The sequence below is a fragment of the Parasteatoda tepidariorum genome, chromosome 5 (genome assembly GCF_982258835.1).
Source record: "Parasteatoda tepidariorum strain Cologne lab strain chromosome 5, Ptep-v5.0, whole genome shotgun sequence".
NCBI classification, from domain to species: domain Eukaryota; kingdom Metazoa; phylum Arthropoda; class Arachnida; order Araneae; family Theridiidae; genus Parasteatoda; species Parasteatoda tepidariorum.
In genome coordinates this window covers 11,434,714-11,454,532 of record NC_141759.1, presented here as the reverse complement: position 1 = coordinate 11,454,532, position 19,819 = coordinate 11,434,714, and the positions used below count along the sequence as shown (strand labels likewise).

At 28.5% G+C, this 19,819-nt stretch overlaps 1 protein-coding gene across 1 annotated transcript in view; it reads left to right on the top strand.

The window, feature by feature from the left end:
* The first annotated feature begins 5,397 nt into the window (after positions 1-5,397).
* LOC107453193 (uncharacterized) overlaps positions 5,398-19,819 on the top strand; it is a 52,191-nt gene continuing 37,769 nt past the window's right edge. Inside the window, exon 1 of the mRNA XM_071185355.2 lies at positions 5,398-5,499. Within this exon, the coding sequence (XP_071041456.1) occupies positions 5,461-5,499 (39 nt within the window). The 5' untranslated portion in view covers positions 5,398-5,460. The remainder of the gene's footprint in view (positions 5,500-19,819) is intronic.

Genomic DNA, 19,819 nt, shown 5'->3' with positions numbered 1-19,819 from the left:
TGCTCATATTGTTTAATGTAGAAATATTAAATATCTTATAATAAAATAATGAATAATTTTCTTTTTAACGTTGCTCCAATGCTGAGAACTTCACATTAATATTTAAATTTCTCGTATTATCAATTGAAAGTATTTAATTAGCAAAATAATTCGCATTGCATTCTCCTGCAAAATTTACTAAAAAACATTTTATATTATAAACAGTTTAAATGGTGACTATTTAATCAAAAACTCAAAATAGATGTTTATGACTTACATACTCGCATAGTTATTGTGTCAATGATGCAATTTGAAAAACAAATAAAACTAGAAAATTATCTGTTTTTATATACAAACTAACACAGCTGTTGCCATGTTTTGCTGAAGAATTGTTGCTTGATTGAAGCTGAAAGTATACTTAAATCAGTATGTTGAAGATACTTAAAATCATAACTTGTTTTATGGATTTATCTATTTTTTGCAACATAAATTTAATATATGCAAATAAATATGAGAAGGAAAAAAAACATTAATAGAGTCACATAAGTAAAACTTTTATTTACACAATTATTTCTTTAATTTTTATTCAGAATGAACTCTTCTTTCTTCAGCATGGCACAACCAGCCTTTAAAAATGCTTTCAACTTCATTTATTTTAGTGTTTGTGAAAACACTGCAAACAGCCTCTAAAACATAACAAAAAGAAAATATAAACAAACCAGCAGTTATGAACAAATGTAATTTTATGAACAAACGTAAAATTATTTCAGAACATATTTAAAAGGCATTTAAAACTAAATTTAGCAGAAGCCCAGATTTCTGCTACTCTCAGGGAAAATATTATGGGGTGACCTTTTTAAGCTGCTTTTTAAATTAGGACTTAAATAACTCTAAATAAAAAAATGACTAGTTTTATTAATTGCCCATCATACCTAACAGTATACTAGTTCACAAAAAATAAAATGAATTGATACATGTTTGATTCATTGTCACAAGAATAATCTAGTAACATCAACTGTAATAATGATAAAGCTGTTAGTACAAACACATGTAACAATGATCAGAATATTTTAAAATGCGAGTCAAAAGAAGCATTGGATAACTGAAGTATCGTATGATTACCGTTCTAACTTTTGCTGGAAAAGAAGATGGTGAATCTAATAACAAGATTATTTAAAACAATTACACATTTATAAATTATCCCAAATAGAGAGAATGTTAGAAATTTATAAAGTCATTGAAAATTCATGATGGAATACTAAAATTATAATATATTAAAAAGTAAAAGAAAAAGCTGGTTATAGATTTTTAGCAAAGCTGGCTATAGATATTTATTTGAAAACTAAATTTAATAATAATAATACCATTTCAATGGGTATATATACTTTCAAAAATAAGATTCATCTTCTAATATATATATATATATATATATATATATATATATATATATATATATATATATATATATATATATATATATATATATATATATATATATATATATATATATATATATATATATATATATATATATATATATATGTAAACAGAGATTAAGTATTAGAAATAATAGCGTTTGACACTCTGTAACCAAAAAATCTTTTTTTCTCATTATTGCCCACCCAGCGCTACAGAGTTCAGCAACATCATCAGACATGATGTGATGAAGTGCTCGTCTTGTGTGTTCTTTAAAATCAGTTCGATCAAGACTTTGCAGTCTAGCAGACTATGAGAAAAAAAAATAGTAAAATTAAAAAATTGATCACCTTATGCCTTAAGTTCAGAAAATAATTTATCTCAGGGTAGCAAAGCATTAATTTACTTAGAAACAAATGAATTTTTACCACCACTGCAAAATAATACTTTAAGCAAAAAATTATACATTTCATTACATTAAAAATACATAAAAGAAAATTTGCTGATTTTATATTAATAAGTTATAAATTTGTTAAAGGAAGTTATGAAAAAATCTCCGCTTGAATTTTAATCATTGGGGAGAAAATTTTCTACAACTTTAAATGCTAGAGAAAATGATCATATAAAGGTTTTCACTTTTAGCTTAAAAAAATAATTATCAATTCAGCCTTCAATTCCAAATTATCCAGCAAAGAATTTACCTCTACAAATTCACATTTTACAGGAATCCCAAGATCGCATCGTTGATGCGTTGAGGGTACAGCTGAAAAAAATTGCACAATGGTTACTAATAAATTCAAGATGAAGTATGTTGCTCATGTCTTAATTCAAATTAAGCTTGATATCATGATCTCATTAAAAAAAATATATATTGAAGAATATTATCAAAAAATATATTTAAAAGCATTCTGTAACTACTTTTCAAACAAAGTCATCTAGTTATTTCAATTTATGGAGAATTAAATAAATACAATATGCAAAAATTAAGTACAGAAGTAAAATGAAAAAAAAATTATGTTAAAACGAAAAAGAAATTATACAAACAATATTTTAAAAAAACAAATTGACACGTTAATGATACAGTTATTAAAAATTTATTTGAAAGAAAACAAAATTTATTCCGAAAATAGTTAATCGTAAATCAGTCCTTTTTGAAGAATCTAGAAAAAGACAATACTAAAATTTAACATACAATTACATATATATATATATATATATATATATATATATATATATATATATATATGTAATACAAAAATTAAATACTTTTGTATTAATAAAAGCATTAAACTTCATTCGTTTTCATAAAATATCTTTGGTAAAGGATAAGGGTAGAAATTCTATTTTGGGACTTCAAGGCTAAAAACATGCCAATGAATAATAATTTGATTTATACTTTAAAAGAGAAGTTATTTTAAGGTCTTTCACTTCCATATAAGGAGAGATTAAACGATTTGCTATGAGTAATAAATAAATTGATGAGGCGTAAGAATACAGAAAAAGGCAAAAATGATTGGCCTCTTCACAACTTTTAATCATCCTATATAACGCAGGAGCAATGTTTTTTGCGTGGCTTTTTTTTTGTTTATCATGCTTAAATAAAATCCTTCAGCTTAGACGGGACATGGGTCTCCCCCCATCTCCAGCTTGGAGGGGGCTAAGATGTATGCTTTCACCATCGCTACTAAATAAAAAAGATTATGCACAATATAGACTCGTTAATCATGCTGCTTTGACTACTAATTAACTAAAAAATGACGGTGTGGTTCCACCGTTATTATATATATATATATATATATGTGTGTGTGTGTGTGTGTGTGTGTGTGTGTGAGTAAATTAAGAATTTGAGAATTAAAATATAAACATTTATATTTAAACCAGCTTCACATTGCAAGAGGCGAATGATGACAAATATATTTACAAGAACTTTCAACTTATTAAAAGAAAATAAACTCCTTACAGATTCAATAACTTACCGGAAGAATAAGCAGATTTTTTGGTCATTAGGGAACTATTTTTAAAAAATTATGAGTTATTGAGACAGTGAAAATAATGTAATTATCATTAGCAGTTAAAATTGATAATAGCCTGAATTAATTTAATATAATAGTTAATTAACTCTGCAGCTTTTTATTCATTTTGAGACAGATTGATTATGAATAATCAGATAAGGAGAGAAACTGGATTCATTGCAGCAAGTGCTGCAACTTACTCAATCTAGGAAGGAAAAAAGAAACTGCAGCCCTTTTGCTTGGTTCTTTACTTGGCTAAGTATCTCTAGTTTCAAAAATCCCTTTAGATGGTGTTTTTTTCACAAGGGAAAGCTGCAAGTTCTATACCGCCTATAATTCCAGGTTACTGTTTCCGGTGTATTTTAAAGTCATTTGGCTCACAATGTGATCATTGTGTTTTGAGATTCTTGCAAACGTGGTATTTGATTACTTATTACTTGTGTTCAGAATGCTAAAGGTGCTAACGCTAAAGTAAGATGGTGCACATCTTGCAACAAGAACAATAATAAACAAATGGAAAGAGGCCTAATCAGGGCTGCCAAAAAAAGGGAGTTATTCAAAGTCAAACAACCATGTCACCTTTTAACAATACATCTCTAAATAAATAAAGCAAATTTTCACTTCTTATTCACTAGAATTACGTATTATTATTAATATCTTATGAAATACAACAGATTTGAGCATAAGAATTATATAATTTATTTCTTTTGTAGAAACAAAATTATCCGTTTGAAAGTATCGCTTCGCAGAATAAGCTATAGTAATGCAAACTTTCTAACTGGAACTAGAGCAAGTATTGAGCTGGAAATAGTTTACATTTATATTGAAAATACCATCAATACCATCATAGACAATTTATACCAACAATCTATATTATATAAAACGCTAATACGTACGTATGTATCAATAAAACCGATGATATTTCTTTTCTCGCGTTGGCAACAGTTTTCATTTTTAATTGATAGGCTTCGGCGCGCAAGAGCACGTAGTGAGCATCATATGGCTAATCTATATTATATAAAACGCTAATACGTTTTAATTGATAGGCTTCGGCGAGCAAGAGCACGTAGTGAGCATATTATATGTCTAATCGGGTGAATTCTCACCGAATTATCAAAAAAATTCTCACAAAATTATCTTCATCGAAGTCGATGCTTTACATCCGGCGTTCAGTACTATTTCATATTGTTTTACAACACATGGTTTTAGCCCTCTGGTGGGAAAGACTTTAAAACAAAACTTACAACAGTTACTTTACTCAACAACTGAAATTTAGAATAGCGTGATTAAGAAAAATATGTGAACTGTTTGCAATTTCAAATTAATATTGAAATGCACAGATTTAGAATTTTCTACAGTGAAAATTTTTCGGAACTTCAGTGTTCAAAAAAGCATACAAAGGCTAGACGTTAAGAACGTATCCAATGAGAGAGCAAAGCGAGCATCGGATTGCGAAGCAATCCGAAATGAACTGCGAAAGCAGTTCCGGGGGTTGGCGAGAGCCAGCGAGCAGGGGGCGAAGCCTCCTAGTTAAGTAGAAAAAGATAAAATAACAATATACTAAATAATGAAGATGAATAGCAACATGGAAATAATTTAAAATGTCATTTCATCTGTTATTAGAAGAAATGATTTATTTAGGGTTACCAAAAAACATTCCAAATAAAAAGTTGAATTTAAAGGAAGAAAAAAAAATAATAGAAAGAATGAATTATCAGAACAGATAAAAAATTTCCTCACGAAATAATAAAAATAAAGCTTCCTCAATCATTATGAAAAAATTAAATAAATCACGTATGTTAAAGTTAATGATGGGGTTCAAGTACACTTATACATCAATTATATAAATTTACAGAAAAAAGAAAGATAAACGAAAAAGAAACTAATAAAGATATTTGAGCTAAAGATTAACGATAAAGTTGAAGTTAACACGCATGCGCTGAACGATAATCCTACCTGATTCCTAAAACACTCCTTTGAAAGGCCTGTCGTCTTCATGTGATATCCTACGAAATTCTTTCTTCTGACACTCTACGTTCCAGGAGCGTTCGGAATGTTTCGGGATGCCTTCAGGACGAAATTTCCTGTATGGGTAAGGATTTTTCCATTTCTTTTCAGATTCATATTTAGAATTTATTTTTTGCATAAAAAATTGAATTATAAAATTGAAACAAAACTATTTTGAATATGGTCTAAGAACTCTGCACTGTTTTGAAGAAAATTCAATACAGCATCTTCCTATCAAAATAAAATTTACTTAGCAATATATTTTTTAGGAAAAAAAAGATACCTCTGTATTATGCCACTGAAATAAACATAAATCAACTCATTTAAATTTCAGAAATTTCATTACTAAACTGCGTTGCATATTTTAGACAGATCTGACTAAGAATTTCCAAAGAAACAGGGAAAAACTTTGATAAATGAAAAATTTTGTTTTTCGTTTAAGATTTTCAAAAATACATGAATTTCATACATAAAGAAAAACAAACTATGTAATTTAAATTCTAAAGTGTTGTATTTTTTCGGAAATTTAATATAATTTTTTAATATTAACAAAATCTCATGTGATTTTTTTTAATATAAACATAAAGCATACACTTATATTATAAATCTTCTAAAACATGCACTTATATTATAACTCTCGAATTAATAAGAATTACCTGTAATTAAAACTTTCATGATGACAAAATATAAAATCCCGCGCAAACAAATGCATAAAATGGCTCTGAAAAATGCTTTTGTTAAGGCTATAAGAGGAAACTGTGGTTGCAAAATAACTAATTTCAGTAGTGATGTAGCTGCAATATATGGCTAGCACTATATAGCGAGTAAAGATATCCAAGCCATTTTAAATTAATTCAGCAAACGGTGCAATACTAATGTCCAGTATCCAGAAATCTGTTAAATACATATTTACTGTTAAAAATATGTATTACTTAGCGTATCCGTTACATCAGTCCAGCTCAAACTTATCGCCATTTTCACTCACACTCAAAAATCGGGCATCCAAGCTCTTGGCGATAGAATTCGTTTGGCTAGCACCCATTTAAGCTGATAGCCAATGTTTAGGGTTATAAAACGGCTGGCATTTAAGACAGTGTGTGATTGTACATCTTATAAAGAAGTAATTCCAAATGTTAAACATTACAAGCGAGGCGATTTCGTCGTTAATTGTTACATTGATTATCGCGGTGAGTTCCTAGTGACGTAGATATTCACATTAGAGCAGAAAGAAGTGAAGGTCCTATCGTCCCGGTGGCAAAAAAATTTCCAATAAATTACCCTCTTTCACGTTTACCATAGTTAAGTGGTTTATCTCACAATACGCGTATCTTTAGAGAACGCAAAATGTAAAATTATGTTGTCTTGTTTGTAATTGGACAGATTTATTACTATCTCTAAGGCTTTAGAACGTCTTACATCAAAGTATTTTGCACACATGACAGTCATTAACGATGTATTTCCTAACTTTGAAGTAGATTTGTAGTTACACAAAAATATTTTTTACTCTTACTCAAGTCATTTTATTGTGATTATTGAACACAAAAAAATTATATTACTTCACCATTTATGTCCATTGTAATCACATTAAAATGTGAATTTTATTAAACATGATTTTAACATTCATTTCGCTTGATTGTTGTTTAGAAAAACAGTTGTCTATTTAAAAAAAGGGATAATATTTATTTCCAGGAAATATTTCCTAGGCAATAGTATTAATGTTTCATTATGCTATAAAATTTAACTACGTCAACTTCTCTCAGTAGCCGTATCAAGAGTAGAAATCTAAAAATACATTATAAATTAATTAAGATTTTTGAAAATAAAAAGTGAAGAAAATGAAAAAAACATAATTTTTAAAAGATTGAACTCTGTAAAATGCTGTAGGCAAGAAACTTGATTGCGCATATATTTCCAAAGATTTATAATCCTTTTCCATCGAATTGAACAAATAAATTGCATTTAAAATGTAATTCCATTAAACAAAATTTCATTCGGGGAAAACATCTACTGGAAGGAGAAATGTTTGCTTCAACTTGTAAATTTTTAAGATACTTTTTATTTCCACAAGTACCGTACAGGTGATTTTTTTTCTTCTTTTTCCAAAGAGGAAAAAATATTAGTTAAAATCGTTGGCTTTTTAGGAAGAAGTTCTATTATGTAAATAATTTAAAATGTTGTGTCCAACTTGTTAAAATGTTGTGTCCTATCCCGGATTTAGCATTAATATTAAGAGAACCTCTGATACAAAAATAAATAAATATATTCCCTCATCAATAAATTAAACTTAGTAACTAAAAGAGCAATTCATTTAATGGGCTAAGTCAGGTTTTTTTTTTCAGAAATAAGGCATTTTAAAAATAATTGAACTTTACACATAAGTATTTCGGAAACAATTATGATTAAAACCTGAGACCACTTGACGTCAGGCAAACCGGCGAAGGTTTTCATGGTTTTCCTCTCCATGCAAATCAAATGGGGCATAGTCGACTGCTCAACAGCGGTTATAAAATAAAATAAAATACAATCTATGTTTAAATTATATAATTATTTGTATTTAAAATACAGGGTGTTTATAAAGTCCCGGACCCGCTTTGATGTTTAATAACTCATAAAATAATAAAGATAGATTGAAATTAATAACATAAATGGTTAGATAGACTCAAAAAGTTTCATGACCCTTGTCAGTGAACTTCCACGTGTGCCCCCTTCGTCGCACGGGCAATATCAAGTCGATAATAATTTTCACGCCAGGTAGCGGCAAGCATGTTGGCATCCACAGAGGCTATTGCGGTTGTAATTCTGGCTTTTAGGTCATCAATGTTCGACACGATCCTCCAGTAAACATTGTCCTTTATAAATCCCCAAAGAAAAAAGTCCAGGGGCGTTACATCAGGTGATCTGGGTGGCCAAGGAATGGGACTTCCTCGCCCAATCCATCTTCATGGAAAATGGTTATTCAAAGAACTACGAACGATGATACCCCAACGAGGTGGTGCATCATCTTGTTGCAAAAAGACATGTGAATGAAGCTCTTCTAGTTGAGGAAAAGCGAAGTTTTCCAACATGTCTAAGTATACTATTGATGAGACAGGAAGATGGATTGGGCGAGGAGTTCCAATTCCTTGGCCACCCAGATCACCTGATATAACGCCGCTGGACTTTTTTCTTTGGAGATTTATAAAGGACAATGTTTACTGGAGGATCGTGTCGAACATTGATGACCTAAAAGCCAGAATTACAACCGCAATAGCCTCTGTGGATGCCGACATGCTTGCCGCAACCTGGCGTGAAAATGACTATTGACTTGATATTCTCCGTGCGACGAAGGGAGCACACGTGGAAGTTCATTGACAAGGGTCATGAAACATTTTTAGTCTATCTAACCATTTATGTTATTAATTTTTAATCTATCTATATTATTTTATGAGTTATTAAACATCAAAATGGGTCCGGGACTTTATAAACACCCTGTATATTAATTTAATTTCAATTTTGTCTATTTGAATAAATAAAAAACTGTAGAGCATAAAAAACTATAATCAATTCTTAGTCTATATTTTAAAAAGGCCTTTTTCTTTTATTTATATATCAAATGTTTAGTTTTATAACTTTTATTTATTTTGTAAACAAGAGAATTTTTTTAATTGTGTAGTAAATTTTACATTTATTTTTTGACAGCAAAAATTTTATTAATTCGTAGTTTAATTACATTTATGTTACAAGTAGTATATTTCATTCCCTTTTATTTGTGCAGATAGGTAATGTGCAACTTTCTTGAGAACTTAATTTTTTTTCATTAAGTTTGATTGCTTAAGGGGGAAAATATAATCAAATTTGACTTGTTTATTTATTAAGGTTAGTTGTGATAAACTCCCAAACTCCCTATTCTGTCTTTAAAAAGCTTTAAGAGATTTTGTATATCTTTAAATGCTTTAGCATTATCTTTAGTTTTGTGTTAAACAGTGAAAACGAGAAGGTGGTAATTTCTGGGTAATTTCTAATCCGTTAAAAATTACTGGACTTGATACATAAATTGGTATTTATTCACTTCATTTTAGGAGCATACTAATGTGCCATTAATTATAATGGGAAAATGAAGTAACTGTCCTTTATAAAACAACGAGGATTCTTAAACCTTGCGAATATTTTTTAATTTATATAAAATAATAATTGTTATTGTTAATAAAATTCCCATTGCAAGTGCCTAACTTTTAATATGATAAATAATATTGCATTTTTTTCAAATGTTTAGACTAATTACAGTGTTTTAAATTAAAAATTAAATTAAACATACTTCATTTATAAAAAAAATATCTATTTTTATGAGATGAAATTATTGTGTAAATTAGGGGTGTACAGTCCGCAAAAAAAAAAAGATATCACCCTGAATAACTTTCGTTCTAATGATCCGATTTTCACGAACTAAGTGTCAATCTTAATGGTTCCTGGGGGTGACCTCAAATATGCTAATTAATTAGTGCTAACTATTAATTAAATTACGAAATCAGACACAAAAACGTACTTTCTCTGAATAAACATATATTTTTTTTTACATATTTGGAATCTAGACACTTGAATTAGGGGGGGTAGACAAAATTTTAAAACAATTGGGTCGTAAATTGGGTTGCAATAAAGGTTTATATATTTGGCGATAGTCCAGAAAACCGCCAAAAAAAGTCGCCTGCGCAACTAAATATTTTAAGATAACCCTTGACTGATTCAAAAGAGAAACGCTTAATTTTACTAGGTTGCTAGGCAACCAATTTCTGACTGTAAAAAAATTGAAATAATGTTTTGTGATTGCTCTGAGAGGTTTAATTAATAGTTAATAGAAAACACCTCGAAGTTTCTAGGCAATAGACAATTTTTAAGTTCATTTATGTCCAAAAAGCAAAATAAATAAATAAATAAATAAAATAAAAAATTATTTTAATCTCTTTTGAAAAGAAAATTTGAATCGATTTATAAGTTTTCAGAATTTAAATACATGAACTTTTTATCTGATATTATTTAGATTATGCTATTTTTGCTATGTTTATTCGAGGATTTCATACTAAAATCAAATTAACATAACTTATAATAGCTATATACAAAATTTTAGGGATGAAAAATAAAATGTAGATTGTATAGTAATTCTAATGCACATTCACAAGGTTTTCTGTAATTTACGATTTCTTTTTTCCATAACTCAATGAATTGCTGAATGTTTAGTGGCATTTTAAAAACATTGAAATATGTTATGTTTAAGAATAAGATATTGAAATAATATGTTGCATATTGTATGATTCATTGTTTAAAAAATTGCTTCATTTTGCTAGATATTTACGTTACATGGTTTTCTTTGGATAAAGATGATTAGCAAATAGCATCCACATGTTTCGATACATTCTGAAACTTACGTTCGCAAATTCACCATAAAATGTCGCACTCTTCAATTGCGATAAGCTACATTTACCACCAAATACTGCTACTATGATTATTTTTGTTATATATATATCAGATATATATATATATATATATATATATATATATATATATATATATATATATATATATATATATATATATATATATATATATATATATATATATCTGATATGATACTCTCTTTTTAAACAGAGCTCGTAAGGCCCTTAAGATACTGAAATGGGGGCACGAAAACTTAAAAGATTTTTTTTTTCCTAATGCCCGCCTGTGTTAACATCAGTCAATTCAGGCATCTACAGGGCGACAGATATCTGTGTGGCCTAAGGATTCCTAACGAGCATCAAACATTCTCAAAATTAAGTGTTCATTCACTGGAAAATTTAGTGTTTATTCAATTTAAGAACTGTTCCTTCACTTGGTTATCTTACTACTTATTACTTAAACCACCAAAAGCTTAAAACAATATTATGTAAGTTATCTAAATTTTTTTTACATAATTTGCATTTAATAACAAATATGTCGACATGCATTTAATAACAAATACGTCATTTAGCTAAAATTACAAATTTTGAAATTTTTATGATTTTTTTTAAAGACAAGCTAAGCTTAAGTATTCCTTCACTGATTAGTTTACCCTATAAGATTTTGAGAAATTTGCGATGTTGTGAGAGATGCTTAAAAATGTTGACTGCGTATTTTTATTAATATTTATAAAATATATATTCAAGAAATCGATGAATATTTTATTCCAAATTTATTCATTCGTATGTATATTATTGAAATTTTATCAGTTATTGAAAAAAAATAATAAAAAATAATCACATTGAAGAAGCACAATCTGTTGTATAATCATATTCTATCAGAAGCATGCTTTTATAAAACTCCACATTCTCTGAATAAAATGTATTTTATTCAATAAAATGTTTTATTCAAATTTCTTTACTAAATTGCAAATAGAATTTTAGACGACTAAAAAAGAAACATCGTATTTTATAGCTTAAAAAAATAAAAATGAAAAGATAAGCAAACGATTATTAGCGAAAAAAATATGAATGAAATTTTATGCTAAGCGCGCGAAGTCAAGTTCCTCGCAAGTTTATCACATTTTAATATTAATCGCTCCATTTAATCATTTCTTCATTGTCGCCAAATTATTTTTTTAAAAATAATTAATTTTAATTTTTCTCAGCTTCTAATAAATAAAAACAGTTGAAACTTTAGATTTTTCAATTGAAAAATATGTAGATTAATATGGTATAAAAAAATTCATACCTTATAATTCAAAAATTTTTCATCCTTAATTTAATTAAATAATAAAAAATAATTAACAAATATTAAAAATTATTTTTTTCGTGAAATTATTTTTGGGTAAATGAGTTTTATGACTGGGTGAAATTTTCTTCGAATTGCTTTATTAGTTTTTAAAATATGACTAAAAACGTAAAAAGTGAAATTAACATTAAGGGGTCCGAACTTTGGATCGCTCTCCTGACCAAACAATTTGGACCATATTTCCCAGATTGCGGCTACCCCCTATATTTTGAAGGTTAAGAATCCAAATATGTAAGAAAAAATATATGTTTATTCAGCGAAAGTACGTTTTTGTGTCTGATTTCGTAACTTAATTAATAGTTAGCACTAATTAATTAGCATATTTGAGGTCACCCCCAGGAACCATTAAGATTAACACTTAGTTCGTGAAAATCCGATCATTAGAACGAAAGTTATTCAGGGTGATATCTTTTTTTTTTTGCCGACTGTACAACCAGCGGCTCACATGTGGCCTGAGAAGCCTTAATACGTGATCCACAGTAGCAACTTGAACATAATAAAAAGACTAATTCAATTTTTTTTTGAAAAAAAAAATATTGCAAATTTATAATTGCGCATTTTTTTGACGCACACAATCTCTCTCAATGTAGTTTTTCGATTGCTTTTTTTTGGTGGTTAATGCTACGAGTTTACGCATAGTTTTAAAAAACCCAATATTTTTAATACGACAATAGATAATTTCGAATTTTATTTATCACTTCTGACTCTCTTCGTGTATGCTGATTTTATGATAAATCCAATGACTATTCGCTAGTTACTACGCTTTTCCCCGTGATTTAAAAAATCGTGACACTTTTAATACTATAGTTTCACGGGACGCGAGTTATGAATCACGCATTAAAATAATAATTTTTTACGTGCTCTAATTGTGCGGATTTTGACATAAATGTAAGAGGTTAAACGCTTTTTTCTTTTACCTTTTTTGGCTGTTATTGATGTATTATTATTTTGAATATATCGATATTTTTACACATATTACAACTCATGAAATTTGATTAAATTTTTTATTTAGGTAATTTAAAAAGTAAGTACGTATTTCAGCAAAATCGACACGTTCCCAAAGAGAATAATAGTAATAAATAAAAAATTAAAAAAACGAGATGTATAAATTTATATTAAAAGCGGACCTCTTTCGCATAAAAACATTTCAATACACGTGCACAATTCCATAGTCTCATGAACATGTGCATGTTTAACAACACATATCCAACCTATTCTTTTTCGTGATCACATGATTTACCACCATCTCCCGCCTAGCTAACGGCCATCTTAAAGGTTTACTGATGGAACTTTGGTTCTGATGGAACTAAAACCTCTGCTCTAAATGCCATCTACACCGGGCTTCCGCTGATCACATCCTGAACTGTCTTCTCTAGGAAGACATTCACTCTACTCCTCTTTTGGTGTTTGATTTTCTTCAGGTCAACGGGTTCATAGATCTGGTCTGACTTCGTCAGGCCAGAAGAGGATAAGCAACAACAAAAATCACATGTAGTGATTCGTGCGTTTTTAAAATCATACGTTTTAATTCTTCTCGTAATTATGTCACACATCGTGCTTCGTATTCACGAGGTTTAAAATCACACATCGCGATTCGTATTTTAGCGTTTAAAAAAATCATACATGTTACTCTTCTCGCAAGTCAAAAATAAAAAAAAAAGTGAGATCGGAGTTTCAGCTTGAATTTATTGAGTTGCAATCCAAAAATCATCTGAAGTAGTTGTTTCGAAACATGCCGAAGTTTTAGTTTTACATATCATTACCAAGGGCTAGTTTCCCAAATTTCATATCTCATGCCCAAATTTCCCGCAGTGGACTGATCTTTAAGACACGGTTCCCGGCAGATCACCGAAGTCAAGCATCACTGGCTGCGGTCAGTGTGCGGGTGGGTGACCACTCTGATCAGTCTGCGTAGGGACCAAGGGTGTGCGGTATTAGTCCTCGTTAAACTAGCCTTCGAAAATTTAAGGTACATTTAAGGTTGATTTGAGGTATTTTTGAGGTATAGAGGTTCTTTTGAGGTATATTTAAGGTTGCTGAGAAAACAGCAATAAATATTATACCTCGTAAAGGTTGTAATTAATGTGTACGAGGTTGTTTTACATACACTTCAGCTTGTTTTGAGGTTGTTTAAAATTCACTTCAAATCAACCAGACAGATAAAGTGATTTTTAAGGAATACCAGGTTGATTTTCTTACACTTGTAACAAAAGAGGTTTTTTTGAGGTATACAATTCTTTACCTCATTTCAACTAAAGAGAGTGGGGTATTTAGTGAGGTATATGAAGTCATTTTATTTATATCTAAGCTTATTTCGAGTTTGTTTGAAATCCACTTCAAATCAACCAGACTGATAAGGTGATTTTTAAGGTATATGAGGTTGTTTTTCCTACACTTGTAACAAAAAAGGTATTTATGAGGTACAAAAAAATAGATCTTATTTCAATTAAAAAGAGTGAGGTATTTATTGAGGTGTATGAAGTAATTTTATTTATACCTAAGCTTGTCTTAAGGTTGTTTAAAGTACACATCATACAAACTAGGTCACATACCAGAATTCCGTGCGAGCCAACGAATGGCGTGCGTGTTGACAATCGAAAGTCTATTCGAAATTAGGTAAGTGTGCTTGACATTTATTAATTTAGTTTTATCACTTTTAATCAAATATGTGCAAATTTTCCAACTTAAATTTTATTATTTTTGTTTTAAAGATGCCTCCTGATCTTAAATAATTCAAGTTGGAGGATATTCTTAGAGGTTATTGGTGTAGGCTTAGCAATAAGAGAGACCATAACAATCGAAATATTTCTCGTCGCTGTTTAGGGCAACGTTACAGGTGAATCGTTACAGCAGGTTACGCACAGTATAATTTATTGTTTGTAATTTATTCAAATGTAACTATTATTTTTATTTTGCTTAAATGTATATGTTTTAACGTAGCAGTATGCAAGCAGATAAATTGAGTAAAATGTTCATAATTTCTCTTATAATTAAATCATTTAAAATTGAAAGATTTTTAAAATAGAAATTTTGCTTTGAAATTCTACTATAGCTGCATGCTTATCGTTTGCTTGGATATCTGTTGAAAAGTTTATATTGCTGTTCATGAGTGAAAATATGTATAATAACTCTGCATTTTAAATCAGATTAACATGCGATTTCTTTTTCTTTTTCTTTATATATATATATATATATATATATATATATATATATATATATATATATATATATATATATATATATATATATATATATATATATATATATATATATATATATATATATGTGTGTGTGTGTGTGAGCATTTTAATGCAGCTGCTTATGGCTCTCTACTTCAAAAATTAGCTACTTTTGGAAAACTTAACTTTTTTAGAAATAAGTCAGTATAGTTTCTTATGCAATTTTAATGCTGAATTGAATAAAATCAATTGCAAATAAAAACATATATTGTTGAAAGTAACATGAATTTTTTTTTAATTTCATCTTATGGGACGTGTTTTTATATCTAAGCAAATGTTTGAAAAACAACTAACTATTAGTTTTATTCTGCTCGGTATTATAAGTTATATAGGACATATTGTACTCAACTTTTTTTTAAATTATTATTTCAAATCATTCTCACTTAGACATTTTCATCACATAAAATTACTCGCAACTTTAAAATAAATGCTTCTGATCAGCTTGTAATTTGTTCTATTCGATTGAGTGTAAAAAAAAAAATAAAAATTGGTACATAACTTTAAAATTATAATTCATTAAACGATTGCTGATTCTTGATTACATTAATTAAAAAAATTTAAAATAACCATTTTTTAAGAAACTCTGATGCGATTGTCAATACCGGAAGTACTTTTTAGAAGCAGCTTCAAGATTTATTAAAAAGCTATTAGTTTCATGAAGTCTGACAAAAAGTTTAAAAATATAGACTAGGTTTATTGAGTTTAAAGATTTGTAAGAAAAAAAAGAAAGAAAATATAATTATCAAACTTACAAGTTCCATAATGATATCAGTTGCATAGAAAAATAAAATGTGTTAAAATTGCATAATAAGATTGAAATTATATATTTGAATTTCTGTGAATGTTGTTAATGGTAGTAATGTCTTCAGTGTACTTTATTTTGCGGCTGTGATACCTGTCATGCTTTTTAGCTACGAGGATTGAATAGAAATGGCAGAGTAGGAATGCCATTCATCTGAAAAAGAAAATTAATTTCACCCAGTTAATTTAAATCATAAAAAAAAATTCTAATATTTCAATAGTTTAAAACCTGCCACTTTTATTGTAAATATGACTTTCTTACTAATAGATATATTTTTTTCTTTTAGGTTCCAATAATTACAAATTTCAACAGATAGACGGAAACAGTATTTAAAATTATTTTGCTGGTTTGCAAAAGAAAAATGAAATTTTACTTTTAAGTAAAAGTAATTTGAATTTCAGCTGAGTAATTATTTAAATTTGTAGTTTCATAGCTTAAGAAATTCAAGCATCTTAGACAACTATCTTCTAAAAATATGAGTTCCCATAAATAATTTTTACTATTAATGTTATTCAAAGATGATTTAATTCAATCTATTAAAACTACAGAAGAATTATGCATTTGAAACTTTCTTTTATAGCTTAACAAAAGAAGCAATTACTACCGAAGGTTTAATATTAAAAACTTCAGATTAATAAATGAAGATCTCTACTAGTGAAAAAATGTTATGATTATCATTATTCTTCATATAATATATATAGATATATATATTATATTTTTTATATAGTGAGGTAAAAAATTAATAAACTAGGTAGTTCGTATAACACTTCACCTTCGTATGTACTAAAATAAACAGCTTTAGGTTGAGCTACATAAGCCAGAAGTGTAGGCTGCGGTAGAACAAAATACACCTAAGGTTGATTTATAACAGCCAAAAGTGCAAAACGACTCACCACAGGCTGATAAATATATACCTCAACAAGCATAAAATTAAATACCTAAGGTTGAAAAGTTATTATCTGAGGTAGAACAAAATACACCTGAGGTTGATTTATAACAACCTGAAGTGCAAAACTACACACCACAGGTTAATAAATATATAACTCTGCAAGCATGAAATTAGATACCTGAGGTTGAAACATATATACCTCTGGAGGTATATTTAAGGTATTTTTGAGGTTGATTTTGAGGTATTCATTTGCACCCTTTTCAACCTATCGACGTATTTAAATAACAATCTCTTTTATACCTTTAAAATATACCTCGTTTATACCTCGATGTTTTCATAAGGGTGTTCTACCGTAAAGTGCTCGACTTCGCGTGCTGGTCACCGGGCTACCGAAGCGGGGGTGCCATTTCCTCTTCAGAGGATCAAAATTTGATGCATGTCTTCGGATCATTCTCAGGGATGTTTCCCAGACCGTCGCCAATAGTCCATTATGCAGATGTAGTCCGACGTAAATGAACAGCAACAATCATGCCCAAAAATCAGTGATATGTTTGCTTCATCTTATATATGTGAACAAGTGTTTTCAACTATGAACCTTAGAAAAAATCGATTCAGAAGTAGACTAACAGACAAGCATTTGGCCTCGTTCCTTAAAATAAGTACAACTCACTTCGAAAATCAACATAAGGAACTTTTAAAAATGAAATCGCAATATTATTCACCTCATTAAATATTTAAATTCAAATTTGTAAATCTTTTTTTTTTCTTTTTTTTTTTTAAATTTTTTACTTAGAGAAACCTTTTTTTTCTCGTTTTTGCCCTCGACCAAAAAAAGTATGCCCATCCCTGTTCTAGATTGGGCATCAGTCTTTAAACAAAATCATTAAATTTTCCTTTAATGGCCCGAAAAAGTTATCAGATGATCAAGTAGGGATTGTAGTTATTAGATTGCAGGATAACCATTAAGAAATCTTTCAAGCCATTTTCTACCTACATGGACCATTTTGTATCATTTATGATCATATGTTGGTAAATTTGTCTATCCTTATTTTAACAGTAAAAAAGTGTAATCAAGATCAGTATCGTAATATAAATTTTAATTAGTTGTTAATATATATATGTATCAATTGTAAGTTGTGTTATGTTAAAAAAGTATTGGTCATAAAGAGTTGTTAACAAGTATCTTATAGTTTTTGATTATTAAGGAAAATAGTTCCTTCAAAATTAATGATTTCTCATTTTCTTTTCTCTCTTAGCCTTTCTCTCATAATTTACTTTTAAAAAAAATGTTTTAAAGTTGGAATTTATTCCGTATTAAATGTTGAATCTTATTTTGCCCTGCAGGTTTTGTTTTAATTTTAATCATATTTAGTCCTGCAAACTTTTTTTAAATAAAAGTAGCATTCAACTTGCAATTTATTAACTAGAATATTTAATTTTTTTAAATTTAATTATATGAAGACTAAAAATTTTTAATGCTGAAATTTATCGTTAAATGAACTTTAGTATTATGTAATGTGATAAAAAAACATGAATTTCCCCATTATTTTTCAATTTATCTAAATTTTTTTCTGATAATTGATTCTGTTTTTTCCCTAAGTAATCAGCAGTTTTTAATTTTAAACATGTAAAGGTATTTTATTTCACGCAAACATATTAGATGGTTAACATTTCGTTCTAAATACTTGGGCATACTGCCCTTCAATAGTCAATCTTCTGTGAATGTGGCCTTTCACTCAAAAAGGTTGTGCATCCCTATGTAAATTATTATGCAATTTTTTCACATCTACGAAAAAAAGAGAGTTTATAAAGAAATTTGATGAAAGCATTGAAAAACATGCATAACATATTCATCCAAATATTACCCAATAATTTAACATTACCCAATAATTTCTTCTTCTATTTATAAAATGTTTCATTTATAAGGGTATATAATAAAAGAATTAAAAAAGATGAATGCGGAGAATTTTCTTAATTATGTCATGTTAAATTAAGTTTTACTCAAAGTAAGTACAAGGCCCTACTAATATCCAAACACCTTAATTTGTTCTCCCTTTTTTCCACAAGCCCTAATTTAATATTTTTTAAATTCATTGCAACAAATATTTTAGGAAACTTTTTTTAGGATGAAAATAAAATTATGCTTCAGAGGATTTATAATTTTCGAACTAAGATAATTCATATATTAGTTCTCAATGTTATAAAATGGTCCAAAACGATTTTTCATGGTCAGAAAATTGGTAAGGTTCCTTAATTAAAATATCAATTTATTTTTTCATCATTTCCTTGTCAACCTTTCGTAATATTATTCTCTACTATTGTTATGTTATGAATCAGTCCATTAAAATAGCATGCGATTTAAATATTTTGAAATTATTACTAAATGGCAAATATGTTACATTTATTTTTATAATTAGTTTTATATAAAATTATTTCCAGCCAAAACTGTTATTAGGAATTAATTTCACATAATATTACTAAGTAATCTGGCAAAAAGCACTTATCTTTTGCTTACAGCTGGTACAATGGTGCACTCTAAACAAAGGGTTAACTAATTTTAATGCAACCATTTACCATAAGGCGTACCATTTTAAGCAAAAGAAAGAATTTATAAAAAAGGAACCAATATATTAATGAAAGGACATCTCTTCTTGTCTCTCAAAAATGCTCTACTCTTGATGCATGGTCTCATTCGAGGAGATAAAAGAACGAATTA